Source organism: Nematostella vectensis, chromosome 13 (assembly GCF_932526225.1).
Source record: "Nematostella vectensis chromosome 13, jaNemVect1.1, whole genome shotgun sequence".
Taxonomy (NCBI): Eukaryota; Metazoa; Cnidaria; class Anthozoa; order Actiniaria; family Edwardsiidae; genus Nematostella; species Nematostella vectensis.
In genome coordinates this window covers 10,694,240-10,710,367 of record NC_064046.1, presented here as the reverse complement: position 1 = coordinate 10,710,367, position 16,128 = coordinate 10,694,240, and the positions used below count along the sequence as shown (strand labels likewise).

General features: G+C 40.2%; 1 protein-coding gene across 1 annotated transcript; it reads right to left on the bottom strand.

The window, feature by feature from the left end:
- Nucleotides 1–711: 711 nt before the first annotated feature.
- On the bottom strand, nt 712–15,265 carry LOC125559145 (acid-sensing ion channel 1B-like). The gene is made up of 6 exons (XM_048721159.1): nt 14,124–15,265; nt 13,526–13,688; nt 11,490–11,549; nt 10,479–10,683; nt 7,707–7,798; nt 712–1,857 (listed from the first exon to the last, which is right to left on the bottom strand). The coding sequence occupies exons 1-6, from the start codon at nt 14,919–14,921 to the stop codon at nt 1,670–1,672; spliced, it is 1,506 nt and encodes a 501-aa protein (XP_048577116.1). The 5' UTR covers nt 14,922–15,265; the 3' UTR covers nt 712–1,669.
- Nucleotides 15,266–16,128: the final 863 nt, after the last annotated feature.

Sequence of the window (16,128 nt, the reverse complement as noted above, 5' to 3'; positions counted from 1 at the left end):
CCTCCTCCCTCTTGGCCGCCAAAAAGAGGGTCATTTTTTATTGAAGAATCGATCCTTTTTCCATATGATACCTAAGACTGCTCATCCCCCGCCCTCCCTTCAAAACATCCTGGATACGTGCTGATGCACACATGCGTGTCTGGGTACCACCAGACGCAATGATTTTCCGATAATGTTCTTTTTTTAATTTTAAGATACGTCTTCTCAATGGATTATTAGCCTCCGATTACCGTAAATGATCTAATAAACGACCGGGGCGTTTATTAAATTTCGATGGTCCGAGGGGAAGGGGGGCGTTCAATGGTAGAGGGCGCGCGCCTGGTCCAAGTCGTTATTCTCACTAGATCACGTCAAGTGCAGAGCTCCGTCACTCTCAAAAAAGCAGAGCCGTAGATTCATTTCAACGCGTTGAAAATAATGTTCTGTATACACAAGGCAATAACGGCGAGCTTCTTGGGAGTAGTTTCTACGGCAACAACGACAAAAATTGTGATTGAAAGTAAAATCAAAAAACATCGCGCGCTGTTCTTTTTGTGAAAATAACGAAACCTGAAAACGTTTTTGCTCCAGAATTGCTCCATTCTCTATTATCTGTCCAGGCACCAGAAAAGATTGAAGATTTAGACTTTTTTGAATTAATTAATTGTCTTTGCACTATTGATGTTTAAGACATTATTTTGAACTTGATCATATCTCTTTTGCTTCTTTTTATGGAGTTCTGTACTCGACAAAGTCTAGCGAGAATGACGTGATGATGTAACCGCTATTATTTTTGGTTCTCTAACCACATGTAACCGAACGACTATGACCCACTTACCTGGGGGAGGTACCGGTTTTTACTTATTCGCTGTTACAATGTCTTTAATATATTTGTTTATTCTCATATGTGATATATGTGTTATATACAGTAACACATGTACAGTGTTACTGTGAGTCTTGCAATTGTTTTCACATGTGTGTTTCTTCAAGTTCGTTTGTGAGAGTGCCTTACAAGTGTCTCTTCAAGTATTTAGTGTAATGGGGCTTCGGTACGTACCCATATTTATATGCTCCTAAGACGTCGTCCCTTAGGTAATCCGACACTGACACCCATGGAAAGCTGTAAGCTCTGTTTAGATAAGGCTTCAGCCAATGGGCGTTCGAGGAACGATTTACCCCCCATGGGTGTGTCGGTTTGTTACCCTTGGGCTACCGTGACTCACGTAATGTTTACATGTCACACACTAACTGCTAGCTTGCTAGTGCGCATGGCAAGCTACACACGTGATTAATATGATTGACAGCATTCTAATCATTTTTGCACACAAACTCTTAGGGTAAACCTTGTGTGAACTCAGACTTAACTTTCCTTATGTAGTTAACGGATACAGGACTAAAGCAAATGCTCAAACCTCTGTTCTCCAGTACCACTTGAAAAGGAACGCGGTACGCCTATAAGTTTCCCGAGCAAAAGGTCAATCTGCTAAAAATATGAACTGCTTGACTAAGCAATTTCCATGCGAGCGTTTTATATTTCCCTGTCAAACGCGATAGGTTAACTAAACAAAATACTTTCAGTCGTTCCGTGGACTTAAATATGCTGACAGCCGATCAGTATATAATTTCTAGATGCTAAATATGTCTTCACTACATGTTCAACTTATTCCTGCGTGACAGACGCGCGCGCCTTTTATACCGTAGGTCCTTGTTTAAAAGCAAACGTATTCTGTGATTCTTGCGGTTCTACTGTAACGGTGTTGACACCCTTCTTATTGGAAGAAATCCTGTTGAGAAACTTCATCACAAGAAGATCAAAGAACTCCAGGACTGTTAGCAGACTCATACCCAGGAACAGACCGAGGTAACCTCCGATCATCGCTACAAAATAGGTAATAATATGTCAAGCAGCATGTTACATAATTTGTTCCTAGCCGGCGTAGCGGCTCAGGGAGAGAGGGGGAAGGATAGGGGACTGGGGCCGAGAGGCAGAAAAGGGGAGCCTGAGGGAGTGCTATGACAATGCAACGATGACAAAAACACAAAAAATATTCACAAATTTACACTGACAAATTGTTGGGGAAAAAAGAGAAAAGGAAAGAAGAGTAAAAAAAATGTTAAGTTGAGTAGCAACGGCTAAAAGTTGAGATAGAAGCGGCAGTTGTTTACAAAATATTTCTTCAAGGTGGGAAACATTACACAGTTGGTTGAAGAAAAAAATGTTTAACTTTTTTTCTTTAAAGAAACCACAAAACAGGATAGTTGAGGGAGAGTCGCCGTTTCAAGATCCTTGTAGTCAGAGGGGAGGGCATTAAAAAGAGAGACGATACTGGAGAGAGAAAGAGAGATGATACTGGAGAGAGAAAGAGAAATGATACTGGAGAGAGAAAGAGAGATGATACTGGAGAGAGAAAGAGAGATGATACTGGAAAGAGAAAGAGAGATGATACTGGAGAGAGAAAGAGGGATGATACTGGAAAGAGAAAGAGAGATGATACTGGAGAGAGAAAGAGAGATGTTACTGGAGAGAGAAAGAGAGATGATACTGATGAGAGAGAAAGAGGGATGATACTGGAGAGAGAAAGAGAGATGATACTGAAGAGAGAAAGAGAGATGTTACTGGAGAGAGAAAGAGAGATGATACTGAAGAGAGAAAGAGAGATGTTACTGGAGAGAGAAAGAGAGATGATACTGGAGAGAGAAAGAGAGATGATACTGATGAGAGAGAAAGAGGGATGATACTGGAGAGAGAAAGAGAGATGATACTGAAGAGAGAAAGAGAGATGTTACTGGAGAGAGAAAGAGAGATGATACTGGAGAGAGAAAGAGAGATGATACTGGAAAGAGAAAGAGAGATGATAGTGGAGAGAGAAATAGAGATGATACTGGAGAGAGAAAGAGAGATGATAATGGAGAGAGAAAGAGAGATGATACTGGAGAGAGAAAGAGAGATGATACTGGAGAGAGAAAGAGAGATGTTACTGGAGAGAGAAAGAGAGATGTTACTGGAGAGAGAAAGAGAGATGATACTGGAGAGAGAAAGAGAGATGATACTGATGAGAGAAAGAGAGATGATACTGATGAGAGAAAGAGAGATGATAATGGAGAGAGAAAGAGAGATGATACTGGAGAGAGAAAGAGAGATGATACTGGAGAGAGAAAGAGAGATGATACTGATGAGAGAAAGAGAGATGATAATGGAGAGAGAAAGAGAGATGATACTGGAGAGAGAAAGAGAGATGATACTGGAGAGAGAAAGAGAGATGATACTGAAGAGAGAAAGAGAGATGTTACTGGAGAGAGAAAGAGAGATGATACTGGAGAGAGAAAGAGAGATGATACTGGAAAGAGAAAGAGAGATGATAGTGGAGAGAGAAATAGAGATGATACTGGAGAGAGAAAGAGAGATGATAATGGAGAGAGAAAGAGAGATGATACTGGAGAGAGAAAGAGAGATGATACTGGAGAGAGAAAGAGAGATGTTACTGGAGAGAGAAAGAGAGATGTTACTGGAGAGAGAAAGAGAGATGATACTGGAGAGAGAAAGAGAGATGATACTGATGAGAGAAAGAGAGATGATACTGATGAGAGAAAGAGAGATGATAATGGAGAGAGAAAGAGAGATGATACTGGAGAGAGAAAGAGAGATGATACTGGAGAGAGAAAGAGAGATGATACTGGAGAGAGAAAGAGAGATGATAATGGAGAGAGAAAGAGAGATGATACTGGAGAGAGAAAGAGAGATGATACTGATGAGAGAAAGAGAAATGATACTGGAGAGAGAAAGAGAAATGATACTGGAGAGAGAAAGAGAGATGATACTGATGAGAGAAAGAGAGATGATACTGGAAAGAGAAAGAGAGATGATAATGGGGAGAGAAAGAGAGATGATACTGGAGAGAGAAAGAGAGATGATACTGGAGAGAGAAAGATAGATGTTACTGGAGAGAGAAAGAGAGATGATACTGGAGAGAGAAAGAGAGATGATACTGGAGAGAGAAAGAGAGATGATACTGAAGAGAGAAAGAGAGATGATACTGGAGAGAGAAAGAGAGATGATACTGATGAGAGAAAGAGAAATGATACTGGAGAGAGAAAGAGAAATGATACTGGAGAGAGAAAGAGAGATGATACTGATGAGAGAAAGAGAGATGATACTGGAAAGAGAAAGAGAGATGATAATGGGGAGAGAAAGAGAGATGATACTGGAGAGAGAAAGAGAGATGATACTGGAGAGAGAAAGATAGATGTTACTGGAGAGAGAAAGAGAGATGATACTGGAGAGAGAAAGAGAGATGATACTGGAGAGAGAAAGATAGATGATACTGGAGAGAGAAAGAGAGATGATACTGGAGAGAGAAAGATAGATGATACTGGAGAGAGAAAGAGAGATGATACTGGAGAGAGAAAGAGAGATGATACTGGAGAGAGAAAGAGAGATGATACTGGAGAGAGAAAGAGAGATGATACTGGAGAGAGAAAGAGAGATGATACTGGAGAGAGAAAGATAGATGATACTGGAGAGAGAAAGAGAGATGATACTGGAGAGAGAAAGAGAGATGATACTGGAGAGAGAAAGAGAGATGATACTGGAGAGAGAAAGATAGATGATACTGGAGAGAGAAAGAGAGATGTTACTGGAGAGAGAAAGAGAAATGATACTGGAGAGAGAAAGAGAGATGATACTGGAGAGAGAAAGAGAGATGATACTGGAGAGAGAAAGAGAGATGATACTGGCGAGAGAAAGAGAGATGATACTGGAGAGAGAAAGAGAGATGATACTGGAGAGAGAAAGAGAGATGATACTGGAGAGAGAAAGAGAGATGATACTGATGAGAGAAAGAGAGATGATACTGGCGAGAGAAAGAGAGATGATACTGGCGAGAGAAAGAGAGATGATACTGGAGAGAGAAAGAGAGATGATACTGGAGAGAGAAAAAGAGATGATACTGGAGAGAGAAAGATAGATGATACTGGAGAGAGAAAGAGAGATGATACTGGAGAGAGAAAGAGAGATGATACTGGAGAGAGAAAGAGAGATGATACTGGAGAGAGAAAGAGAGATGATACTGGAGAGAGAAAGAGAGATGATACTGGAGAGAGAAAGAGAGATGATACTGGAGAGAGAAAGAGAGATGATACTGGAGAGAGAAAGAGAGATGATACTGGAGAGAGAAAGAGAGATGATACTGGACAGAGAAAGAGAGATGATACTGGAGAGAGAAAGAGAGATGATACTGGAGAGAGAAAGAGAGATGATACTGAAGAGAGAAAGAGAGATGATACTGGAGAGAGAAAGAGAGATGATACTGGACAGAGAAAGAGAGATGATACTGGAGAGAGAAAGAGAGATGATACTGGAGAGAGAAAGAGAGATGATACTGGACAGAGAAAGAGAGATGATACTGGAGAGAGAAAGAGAGATGATACTGGAGAGAGAAAGAGAGATGATACTGGAGAGAGAAAGAGAGATGATACTGGAGAGAGAAAGAGAGATGATACTGGAGAAAGAAAGAGAGATGATACTGGAGAGAGAAAGAGAGATGATACTGGAGAGAGAAAGAGAGATGATACTGGAGAGAGAAAGAGAGATGATACTGATGAGAGAAAGAGAGATGATACTAGAGAGAGAAAGAGAGATGATACTGGAGAGAGAAAGAGAAATGATACTGGAGAGAGAAAGAGAGATGATACTGGAGAGAGAAAGAGAGATGGTACTAGAGAGAGAAAGAGAGATGGTACTGGAGAGAGAAAGAGAGATGATACTGGAGAGAGAAAGAGAGATGATACTGGAGAGAGAAAGAGAGATGGTACTGGAGAGAGAAAGAGAGATGATACTGGAGAGAGAAAGAGAGATGATACTGGAGAGAGAAAGAGAGATGGTACTAGAGAGAGAAAGAGAGATGGTACTGGAGAGAGAAAGAGAGATGATACTGGAGAGAGAAAGAGAGATGATACTGGAGAGAGAAAGAGAGATGGTACTGGAGAGAGAAAGAGAGATGATACTGGAGAGAGAAAGAGAGATGATACTGGAGAGAGAAAGAGAGATGATACTGGAGAGAGAAAGAGAGATGATACTGGAGAGAGAAAGAGAGATGATACTGGAGAGAGAAAGAGAGATGATACTGATGAGAGAAAGAGAGATGATACTGGAGAGAGAAAGAGAGATGATACTGGAGAGAGAAAGAGAGATGGTACTGGAGAGAGAAAGAGAGATGATACTGGAGAGAGAAAGAGAGATGATACTGGAGAGAGAAAGAGAGATGATACTGGAGAGAGAAAGAGAGATGGTACTAGAGAGAGAAAGAGAGATGGTACTGGAGAGAGAAAGAGAGATGATACTGGAGAGAGAAAGAGAGATGATACTGGAGAGAGAAAGAGAGATGGTACTGGAGAGAGAAAGAGAGATGATACTGGAGAGAGAAAGAGAGATGGTACTGGAGAGAGAAAGAGAGATGATACTGGAGAGAGAAAGAGAGATGATACTGGAGAGAGAAAGAGAGATGATACCTGAGAGAGAAAAAGGGAGATGATAATGGAGAGAGAAAGAGAGATGATACTGGAGAGAGAAAGAGAGATGATACTGGAGAGAGAAAGAGAGATGATACTGGAGAGAGAAAGAGAGATGATACTGATGAGAGAGAAAGAGAGATGATACTGGAGAGAGAAAGAGAGATGATACTGGAGAGAGAAAGAGAGATGATACTGGAGAAAGAAAGAGAGATGATACTGGAAAGAGAAAGAGAGATGATACTGGAGAGAGAAAGAGAGATGAGAACTGGAGAGAGAAAGAGAAATGATACTGGAAAGAGAAAGAGAGATGATACTGGAGAGAGAAAGAGAGATGATACTGGAGAGAGAAAGAGAGATGATACTGGAGAGAGAAAGAGAGATGATACTGGAGAGAGAAAGAGAGATGATACTGATGTGAGAAAGAGAGATGATACAGGAGAGAGAAAGAGAGATGATGCTGGAGAGAGAAAGAGAGATGATACTGGAGAGAGAAAGATAGATGATAATGGAGAGAGAAAGAGAGATGATACTGGAGAGAGAAAGAGAGATGATACTGGAGAGAGAAAGAGAGATGATACCTAAGAGAGAAAAAGAGAGATGTTACTGGAGAGAGAAAGAGAGATGATACTGGAGAGAGAAAGAGAGATGATACTGGAGAGAGAAAGAGAGATGATACTGGAGAGAGAAAGAGAGATGATACTGGAGAGAGAAAGAGAGATGTTACTGGAGAGAGAAAGAGAGATGTTACTGGAGAGAGAAAGAGAGATGATACTGGAGAGAGAAAGAGAGATGATACTGGAGAGAGAAAAAGAGAGATGATTGGGTAATGCGCCAAGTCAAAAACTTGAAATTCTGTCACGTCACGTAATTATAACAGTTCTCGTGGTTATAGTGATAGTTTGACAAGACCATGTTATTAGGTAATGCTCCGTGTAAGAACTAAGCATCCCAACGGCAGATGCACGCTGGCATGTCAAAAATGCCTTTGTTTATTCTAGAAATTTGATTGGCCAAGACAAAACATTATAGCATAAAAAAATTTCATACACGATGAAAGGCTGAAAAAAAAAATTACATGCAGCCCTAACAGACAGAAAAAAATGCATAAAAGATTAAAAAAGAGATTCATGCACGTCCTGAAGACGTTTTCTAATGGGGCTTCCCTAAGCAATACTCTAGGCTGATTTGTTTTACAAAATATTAAGAGTAAAACCCACCTATAAGCGACCATCTGTCAAACGAGGGTTTCTGCTCAATCAAGTCATAACTGAGCTCCTCGAAGTAGACGTCAAGTGAGGCAACATTTTCCCTGTGAAAAAAAGAAAGAAAATTAATTAAAATCTGAATATTTGGCCCTTAAATTGACATTATTTAAGGTTGGTGCAGCCTAATTGGGAGGTGTTTTTATTTTCCCAAAATCATATGGGTCTTGTAGAACTACCCTGAGGCCACCTAAATTGTAAGAAAAAAATAGGGATCACCGTGCATTTATGAAATATGCGTCATCAAAGGTGTTAAAAATAGCTGTGTCCGCAAAATCTAAAATAATATATGTTCACTTGAAAATCTCACAAGAGTTGTCTTATTTTTACTTAAAACATTCCAGGTGTGATAATCTTGTCATCTAATCACATAAATATAAAGAATTCCCATAAAACAAATGCATAAATAGGGTTCATTTCTGATGTTTGTGCTCATTTTAACAACGAGAATTCGATACAAAACGTGTAAAATTGTAGTCATGTCATAATTTTTTTTTAAAAACTCACACTTTTTAATTTGATGGGATGTTTTAGAAATTCAACTTTAAAAAATAGGGGTCACTGTGCATTTTTTTTTTTTTTTACCTTAAAGCTCCGAAATACAGTTTATACACCCCGGTGAGTACCATTTTGACTTTTAGTGACATTGCAGTTACTGGTTGAAAATCATGGCGAAACATTGGTCGCAGCTCTAGATCCCACATGGATCTGAGCTGTGGTTTAAAGCACTTCGTTCGAGTCGAAGTCGCCCTGCAGTTTTTTTGCCGATGAAGTTTAACTGAGGCAAACCGGCTATGCCATGCTGACGAGTCCTAATAAGGACGAAACAGCTGTCCATGGTTGCCGAACTGCACGGGTAATAGACTGTGCTAGCGTCCCGTCTTGGCCCGACTGGTGCCAATGTGTGTATGCTAGTGTGCTTTTAAAGTCCACATTTATGTATACATACTCGCAAGGATAGTTTGGCTATCCGACGGAGTTTTAGACTAGCAAAGGTCGCATGCGTGACCCGCACAATTGGCATCACGCTAGCCCGGTCGCAGCTCTAGATCCCACATGGATCTAAGCTGTGGTTTAAAGCACATCGTTCGAGTCGAAGTCGCCCTGCAGTTTTTTTGCCGATGAAGTTTAACTGAGGCAAACCGGCTATGCCATGCTGACGAGTCCTAATAAGGACGAAACAGCTGTCCATGGTTGCCGAACTGCACGGGTAATAGACTGTGCTAGCGTCCCGTCTTGGCCCGACTGGTGCCAATGTGTGTATGCTACTGTGCTTTTAATGTCCACATTTTTGTGTTGACGTTTTGGCTGAGCTCAACTGCACGCGCAGTCTCAGACAAAAAGCTATGTTCTCTCTTCGGTACTTTGACTTTTGTTGCTGTCTTCTTTTATATGAATCATCCAACCCTACCTACGACTTTGAATTCTAGCTTGCATTTTTTTGGTATACAAACAAAACCGACGGATGATGGATGAAAAATATTCTTCCTAACTGAAATTTGCGAGTGCAGCCTCACGTCATTCGCGCGATCAACGTCAACGTAGCTGATTGGCCCGTTCGTGCGCGCGCGTCTTAAAATAGCCTGATCCTCGGAAACTCCGTGACACTTATATAATACAGATGATTGCCCCTACTTATGAGCCCCTGGTAGGGAAAGATATTTACCACTCTTGTGTGTCAGCAGAAGAGGTCACATCCATGTCTTTTTTTGCATCGAACTTCTGCCAAGGCAGCCAAAATGACCAGGGGGGTGGGGTAGGGGAGGGGGGATGCGCAGCGTAGAAAAAATTTGATCCACCTTTTAGCGATAAATAATGTGGTAGGCGTTAAAGGTTGGTGTCCCTCATTGTTCTTGCGCATCCTCGTCTGCGCATTCAAGAAAGCAAACTCACGCTTGTTTTTCATACACAAGTTATATTGTCACATGTCCAAACGGATGAAAAAATGGTGGCTATTTACGACAATGTAGATTCACGTTAAACATGTACATAAATAGAAATATGCGCAAATTTTCCTCTGTTTGTCTATGCCCGAGCACGTTGTTTTCGTTCGCGCGATCGTAATATTTTTGTATGTATACATAAATGTGGACTTTAAAAGCACACTAGCATACACACATTGGCACCAGTCGGGCCAAGACGGGACGCTAGCACAGTCTATTACCCGTGCAGTTCGGCAACCATGGACAGCTGTTTCGTCCTTATTAGGACTCGTCAGCAAGTCATAGCCGGTTTTTGGCATAGCCGGACTTTTTGCCATGCTGACGAGTCCTAATAAGGACGAAACAGCTGTCCATGGTTGCCGAACTGCGCGGGTAATAGACTGTGCTAGCGTCCCGTATTGGCCCGACTGGTGCCAATGTGTGTATGCTAGTGTGCTTTTAAATTCCACATTTTTGTGTTGACGTTTTGGCTGAGCTCAACTGCACGCGCAGTCTCAGACAAAAAGCTATGTTCTCTCTTCGGTACTTTGACTTTTGTTGCTGTCTTCTTTTATATAAATCATCAACACAAAGGTCGAATCTGATTGGCTCATCTGCGCGTCTAAAAATAGCCTGATCCTAGGAAACGCCGTGACACCTATATAATACCAGAATGTGGGGAAGTTGATTGCCCCTACTTATGCGCCCCTGCCCCTACCTAAAACCTTGCTTTACATCACCACTTTCGTCTTGCGCGACTTTGTAGTGTGGGTATGTCGTTATCTTCTCTAAAGACTTTCTCTACCTGAAAAACGTTTTTCGTTCCCCCTCTGTCATCTTTTCTATGTCGTCAAACTCGCTTCCATTTGGTAGTAGGTATGTTGGAATGTCTCTTGCGATGGCGTTACTTATAGCCGACGCGTAAGAAAGCTTGGTCTCGTACTTGGTGTAGTAACACGGTACAGGGCATGACTTTTTGAAGCATTCTGCCGCCTCCCGTGGATAGGGCCCTAATAAGAATGGACATTGTTAAATTCTAAAAGCAAAATGTGCCGTGAAAGCAAAAAGAAAATCGAAATATATTTCAAAATTCTCGGATCTAGGGGGAGGGGGGTTAGAGGGTCTAAACCCCCTTTTTGACTGCCAGAAACAAATATGTAACAAAACAAATACCCCCTCCCCCCTCTGTCACGGTGAGCCAAACGCCACACGCTGCATATCAATCAATGGCTGTCGTTTTTCTCGATGGTCTAAAAGAGCCTGGGGCGAGCGCGCGGGAGACCTGTGATATTCTATATCGTTAGGGACTAGGCTCCATTTCTAAGATGACTGCCAGCAAAATCGTAGTAAACACGAATTCCTGTGGGATTAGGGAAATGACTGAGCGAGCTATGAAAACGACAGTTTTTAAAACAAGAGTGACTGATATATGAAAGCTAGATCCGCCCCTGCTTAGAAATAACAAATAGGTAGAGGAAATTACGGAAGAATAGAGTGTGGTAGGAAAAAGTACAGCTAGCACGTACAGCGCTTTCATGGGAAACCCACATAAGATAATTTTTTGCCTTCTTTAGAATGCAATACAACGCAATGATGATCAAACCTCGTTAAAAAAAAGTATATTTCAACGCGAACAGATTGAGAATAAAATGGGAATATAGCATTTGGTGCGTTTCTTTCGAAATCCAGAGCGGTAATAAAACAATTTTCAAAATTGGGATTAGGGAATGTGGCTCAATATTAGCTCACTCATTATCTTGAAAGTACAAAGGTCTTTAGAACATAATTATTCAGGAATTTTCAGTCTTCGACTTACCATTATATGTTGGGTAGATGCACTCAAATGTGTCGTTTAAAGAGCACAGCGGCACATCCTCTGAAAAGAAAGACTTAATCAGTGTTTTTGTACAACGTATTTTTAATTTGACTGGTATACAATTTTTAAAATTCAAAATGTTGTTATTAAGTTTAAAAATTCATATAAAAATTTATACGATCCAAAATACTTCCAAATTGTAAAAGCAGTGTGTCTATTGGAAGTTTCTTTAAGGGGGGTTACTGACAATTAAGAGCGGGTGGCTTTAATTAGCGCGTATTCTAATACAGTGTGTTGCCCCAATTACGGACGGTTTTTGCATTTAGCACCACAACGTTTTGGCTATTAAAAGAACACTTTTGATATTTTGCCAGAAACAAGATTGGACCATAACCTAATAAAATATTTATAATATATATATATACATATTTTTTCAAGTTTAGGGCGCTGTGCTCGAAAAGTATGTGTCACTGATTTGCTCTAACCCCGGTCAACTGGCCCCAATTCCGGACACAAACTTCAAGGACGATTTTCGTAACTTCTCCCGTATATTTCCAATGCTTTTAAAATTATAATAAGAATTTATTTTATTTAACAAGGCCATCTTTAATTATGTGGATCTACGAGTATTTCAGGAATTGTTTACTTGATAATTGCGCGCACTCTAAATCAAAAATTCATCGTTTGAATCCGTCGAAAAAATTATCATGAAATTTGACATATAACAATAATCCTATTAAGTTTTACTGATTCATCTTAATAAAAATGCAACAAATATTTTTCTCACTTAATCGTTTTTTGACCTTTCGCCGTAGATAGACGGCTTTGTATCAATATCTGTCAAACGTAGCGGCGTTTGTACTTTACTTACTTCTGAATGGGTTCCCCCAAAAAGTCACATTCAAAATAATTATTGTAACCTGGTGATAAAAGCGTCGAGAAAGAAACAAACTTATATCCCGGACGTGCTTAAAAGGCTGTAATTTATACTTTTGGCTGTCTACATAGCCTGTGTTTAGAAGGTTTGACGAACTAAATATTTGTAACATTTTTACCAGCTGCTAATAATGTTGCAATTTTTTTGCGAGCGTTGTCTTTATCACATGATTGCATAAATTGACACGTTCTTTTATGTACCTAAATCCCTCCAGAATGTTTTTTAAATGCAAAAACTAATTCCCATTATCTTTTTAAACATATTTCCAATAAGCAGTCTATTTGTGTCCGTGTTTAGGCACACTTCGTAAATTTTCAAAACGCTTTCATTCTTCTAAATTAGTAGCGAGATTAAAGAACTTCTATTCTATTGTAAAAGTATTTCACAGTGCTTCATTCCCACCAAAAAAGTTGGTATTTTTCTTAACTCCAATTTACCAGAAAGACTGGTTTATGTAAAGCGTTAAATTCACTGCATCGTTACCTTTCAAACTACGCGCACAAAAGTTTGAGTCAGCTTCAAATAAACTTGAATTTTCTCGCTGGTAATAACGCCAACGACGTGATTACTACAGCACACGTGATTATGAGATGTAGTTACTATCAATTAAGGTAACATAAGATTTTTTTTCGCTTTCGTATATTTTAAAGAGTCTTTCGATGCAAACTGTCCTGAATTGGGTACCGTCCGTGATTGGGGCAATACGCTGTAGATTCTTTAGTCTCTTGTTCCGTCGTACGGCGATTGCCGCTTTGAACAGTCTCTGTCATCCGCCATTTTGTCATCCTAGCAAAGTACCAAGTGCGAAAAAGCATCCATTTCCATCGGCTGATTTGGGTAAGCCAATGCGATATTTTCGGTTGAACCTGGTAAATTAAGTACCAAACTATATTTTTAGACTTTTATTTCGAGATTTTAGTACATATGTGACTTTAATTATTAAATCAAAACAATAACAAGGTGTTACTGACAAGGGCATTTTTTAAAGTCTTAAAAGACTTAGTCTCGAATGGCCGCCATTTCAACTAGCGCGCTAGCTTCGGCTTCAGGACACCGAGTAAGAGACAGTGAGTAAGGCTACCGGAATCCATAAACTCACTTGTGATTTCAAAGATTGGCTGGCAGCCGCATTTTTTTATCCCGTAGTCATGGAGACACTGCTTGCTACAGATTGCCATGGTATAGTTCACATTGAAGTATCGGTTGAAGTCAGTAATGTTCTCTCCGCATTCGGTGCGATATGGTGCCTTCAGGTTGACGTACTATGTAATAAAGAAATGCAAATGATTTGATTCTTGTGTGATTCCATAAAATATTCATTACATCACGCATCCAAGACCCCTTATAATATAATAATAACGCTTCGTAAAAAAAGACATTGTTTTTCTTGAAATAAGGACACCATGCTAATAAGGAAATTGCGTTTTTGTGCACAAACAGTTAATTCCTTATTCATAAGCGTACAAGCGTTGAAAACCCTCTTTAATACGAGAACCTTGTCCTTCAGGACGTTTTTAGGGTACCAATGGTTATCTTATACATGGTATTTCATTTATTTCGTTGTAATTTTCTCTCGCTATTCTTCTATAAAAGGCAGAGGCGGAGTCAAGTTGCTATCGATGACCCTATTTTTTGGCTATCTAGTTCTGATAGGTGCTGTACACCTTGCTGTCTTTTGTTCTCATGAGTTTTCTCACCTTCTTCATCCTGACTGAGCAGAATGTATGCGTTCCCGGCTGTAAAGCAAATCCGGTCTCTTCTATCATCGGGTGCTCTCGAGGGTCGTGAACAAGAACTTTGAAGCCCGCTTGAAGTCCATATAAATTACTGACATGGTCTTTCTCCTCGACATTTAAACGCAATTGCAATCCACTGATTGGCCCAATACTGTCTACTTTTAGCCCAAACTGGCCATCCGAATTGAACGTATGGCAAGATCCATATCGAAGGTGTTCAAATGTAGAAAAGCTATTCTTGCCACACTCTTTGCCGCTGTATTTGCAAGGTTCTAGCCATTTTAGCGAGAGAATCCCATCGATGGAATGTGCGTACGAACGCAAGGACTTACCCAGCATAGGCCCTCTTTGTGTGTAGTTATCTATCGGAAATTGTGAAAATTTCGATTTCTGAGAACTATCCCGAGGGGCTGACATTAGGAAGATGATTCCATTTATTATATTATTCGAATCTTGAGTTGATAAATTGAAAAGATTCCCATAATTTTGAGCATATCTTGACTTGCTGATAGGGTTGAAGTTGCATATTGTAACTGCTGGAAAGTTCATCTCTTTGTGCCATTCCGTCATCATCACAGTTGATACGGGCCAACTGTAAAACGAAGTAATCGAAAGAAAAGACTGGTAAATAAAGCCAGCAAACCCTGCTAAAACCACAAACAACCAGAAAGCTCTTCGGAGGAAGTTATTCTCTGTAAGGTAGCGAGCACCGTGTAAGCTAGTATTGCACAAGAAACCTTTCCAACTTGTGTCCGCCATGACTGACGGCGACTCTAAGCGTCTAATTTATGAATGCAAGTGGCTACAAATTGAATTTTTCAAAGAACAAAGGATGTGCATAATCATTTTAAAGTATCAATAGTGAAATATTTGTTAATCCAAAGGGTTCAGCTTGATGCTGCTGCCTAGACTCTACATGGTTCCGTTTACCGAATAGGAAAGTCAGCATGAAAGGTGATTTTTGTTCTAAAAACGCATTTTATATGCAAATAATGAATAACCGTCTATTTAAAGGCAAAATAAGTTTTATGTTATTACTTGACGTTTTTCCCCCACAATTTCTCAAGAAACAGAACTATCGAAAGCTGTGATACCATCCCGTGACATCAATGCGATCCATTGTCAAGCATCTTGTGTAATATTTTTCTATTTTCCCCGAAATGATCGTAAATTCGAAATGCTTATAGTCGGGTAGCTTAGCGCACAAAAAGAGCTCAATCTATACACAGCGGACAAAAGCACCAAACTCGGTATAAATATAGCCTAGGGGATGGAAATCAATATTGAGACCAGTGCCCACCGGCACGGTTTTTTACATCCCTCTCGCTAGCGATACAGATATGACTGATCGTTGTCCATCAAATAAGCACAATAGGTGGTTCACTTGAATTTCACCAAAAATTTTTTTTCAATGAGCTGTCTAAGCATTATATTAAGGACAACAGAGCTTTGATTCAACCAGCGCGGCTGTAATTAATAGGCCCGTCAGCAGAAAAAAATCTGCTACCGATAAGGGAGAATTTTCATACCCTGTTGTGCGTTGATAAAATATACCATGACAACTCGGATCATTTGCTTATCTTTCCATTACGGCCATATGTTATTTTTAAAATCAAATTATCACAACTGTTTCCGAGGCGAGAGCCTCGCTCTACCTCATGCTAGTTACGGGAAAGCGGCCCGTGTATAGATCGGCAATCGTGGCTGGCGTTTATGGATATGGCGCTGAAAACCTTCTGATCGTTTAGGAGTTACATAGAATAATTCTGGATTACGTCAGGTTTGGGGCTAAACGTGTCCTCTCCTAAGGTTTACGCTTGTACCGTCGAGACTAGAGTTTTTGTACACTTGTTTATAGCACCGTCGTTTCTTCGGCACCTCGAAGAAAACGTCCCTGAGAAAACCCTGCGCACAAGCTAGCGTACGCGCATCATTCTGAAGTCTCTTTCAGTTTATTTCAGAATAA

What these genes read in the sequence shown, in the direction of transcription:
- LOC125559145 (XM_048721159.1), bottom strand. Translation starts at nt 14,921, where the DNA reads ATGGCGGACACAAGTTGGAAAGGTTTCTTGTGCAATACTAGCTTACAC. An exon ending in GCTCAGTCAGGATGAAGAAG is followed by an intron (nt 13,689 to 14,123) that starts GTGAGAAAACTC and finishes TTTATTACATAG; the next exon opens with TACGTCAACCTGAAGGCACC. An exon ending in CATCTACCCAACATATAATG is followed by an intron (nt 10,684 to 11,489) that starts GTAAGTCGAAGA and finishes CATTCTTATTAG; the next exon opens with GGCCCTATCCACGGGAGGCG.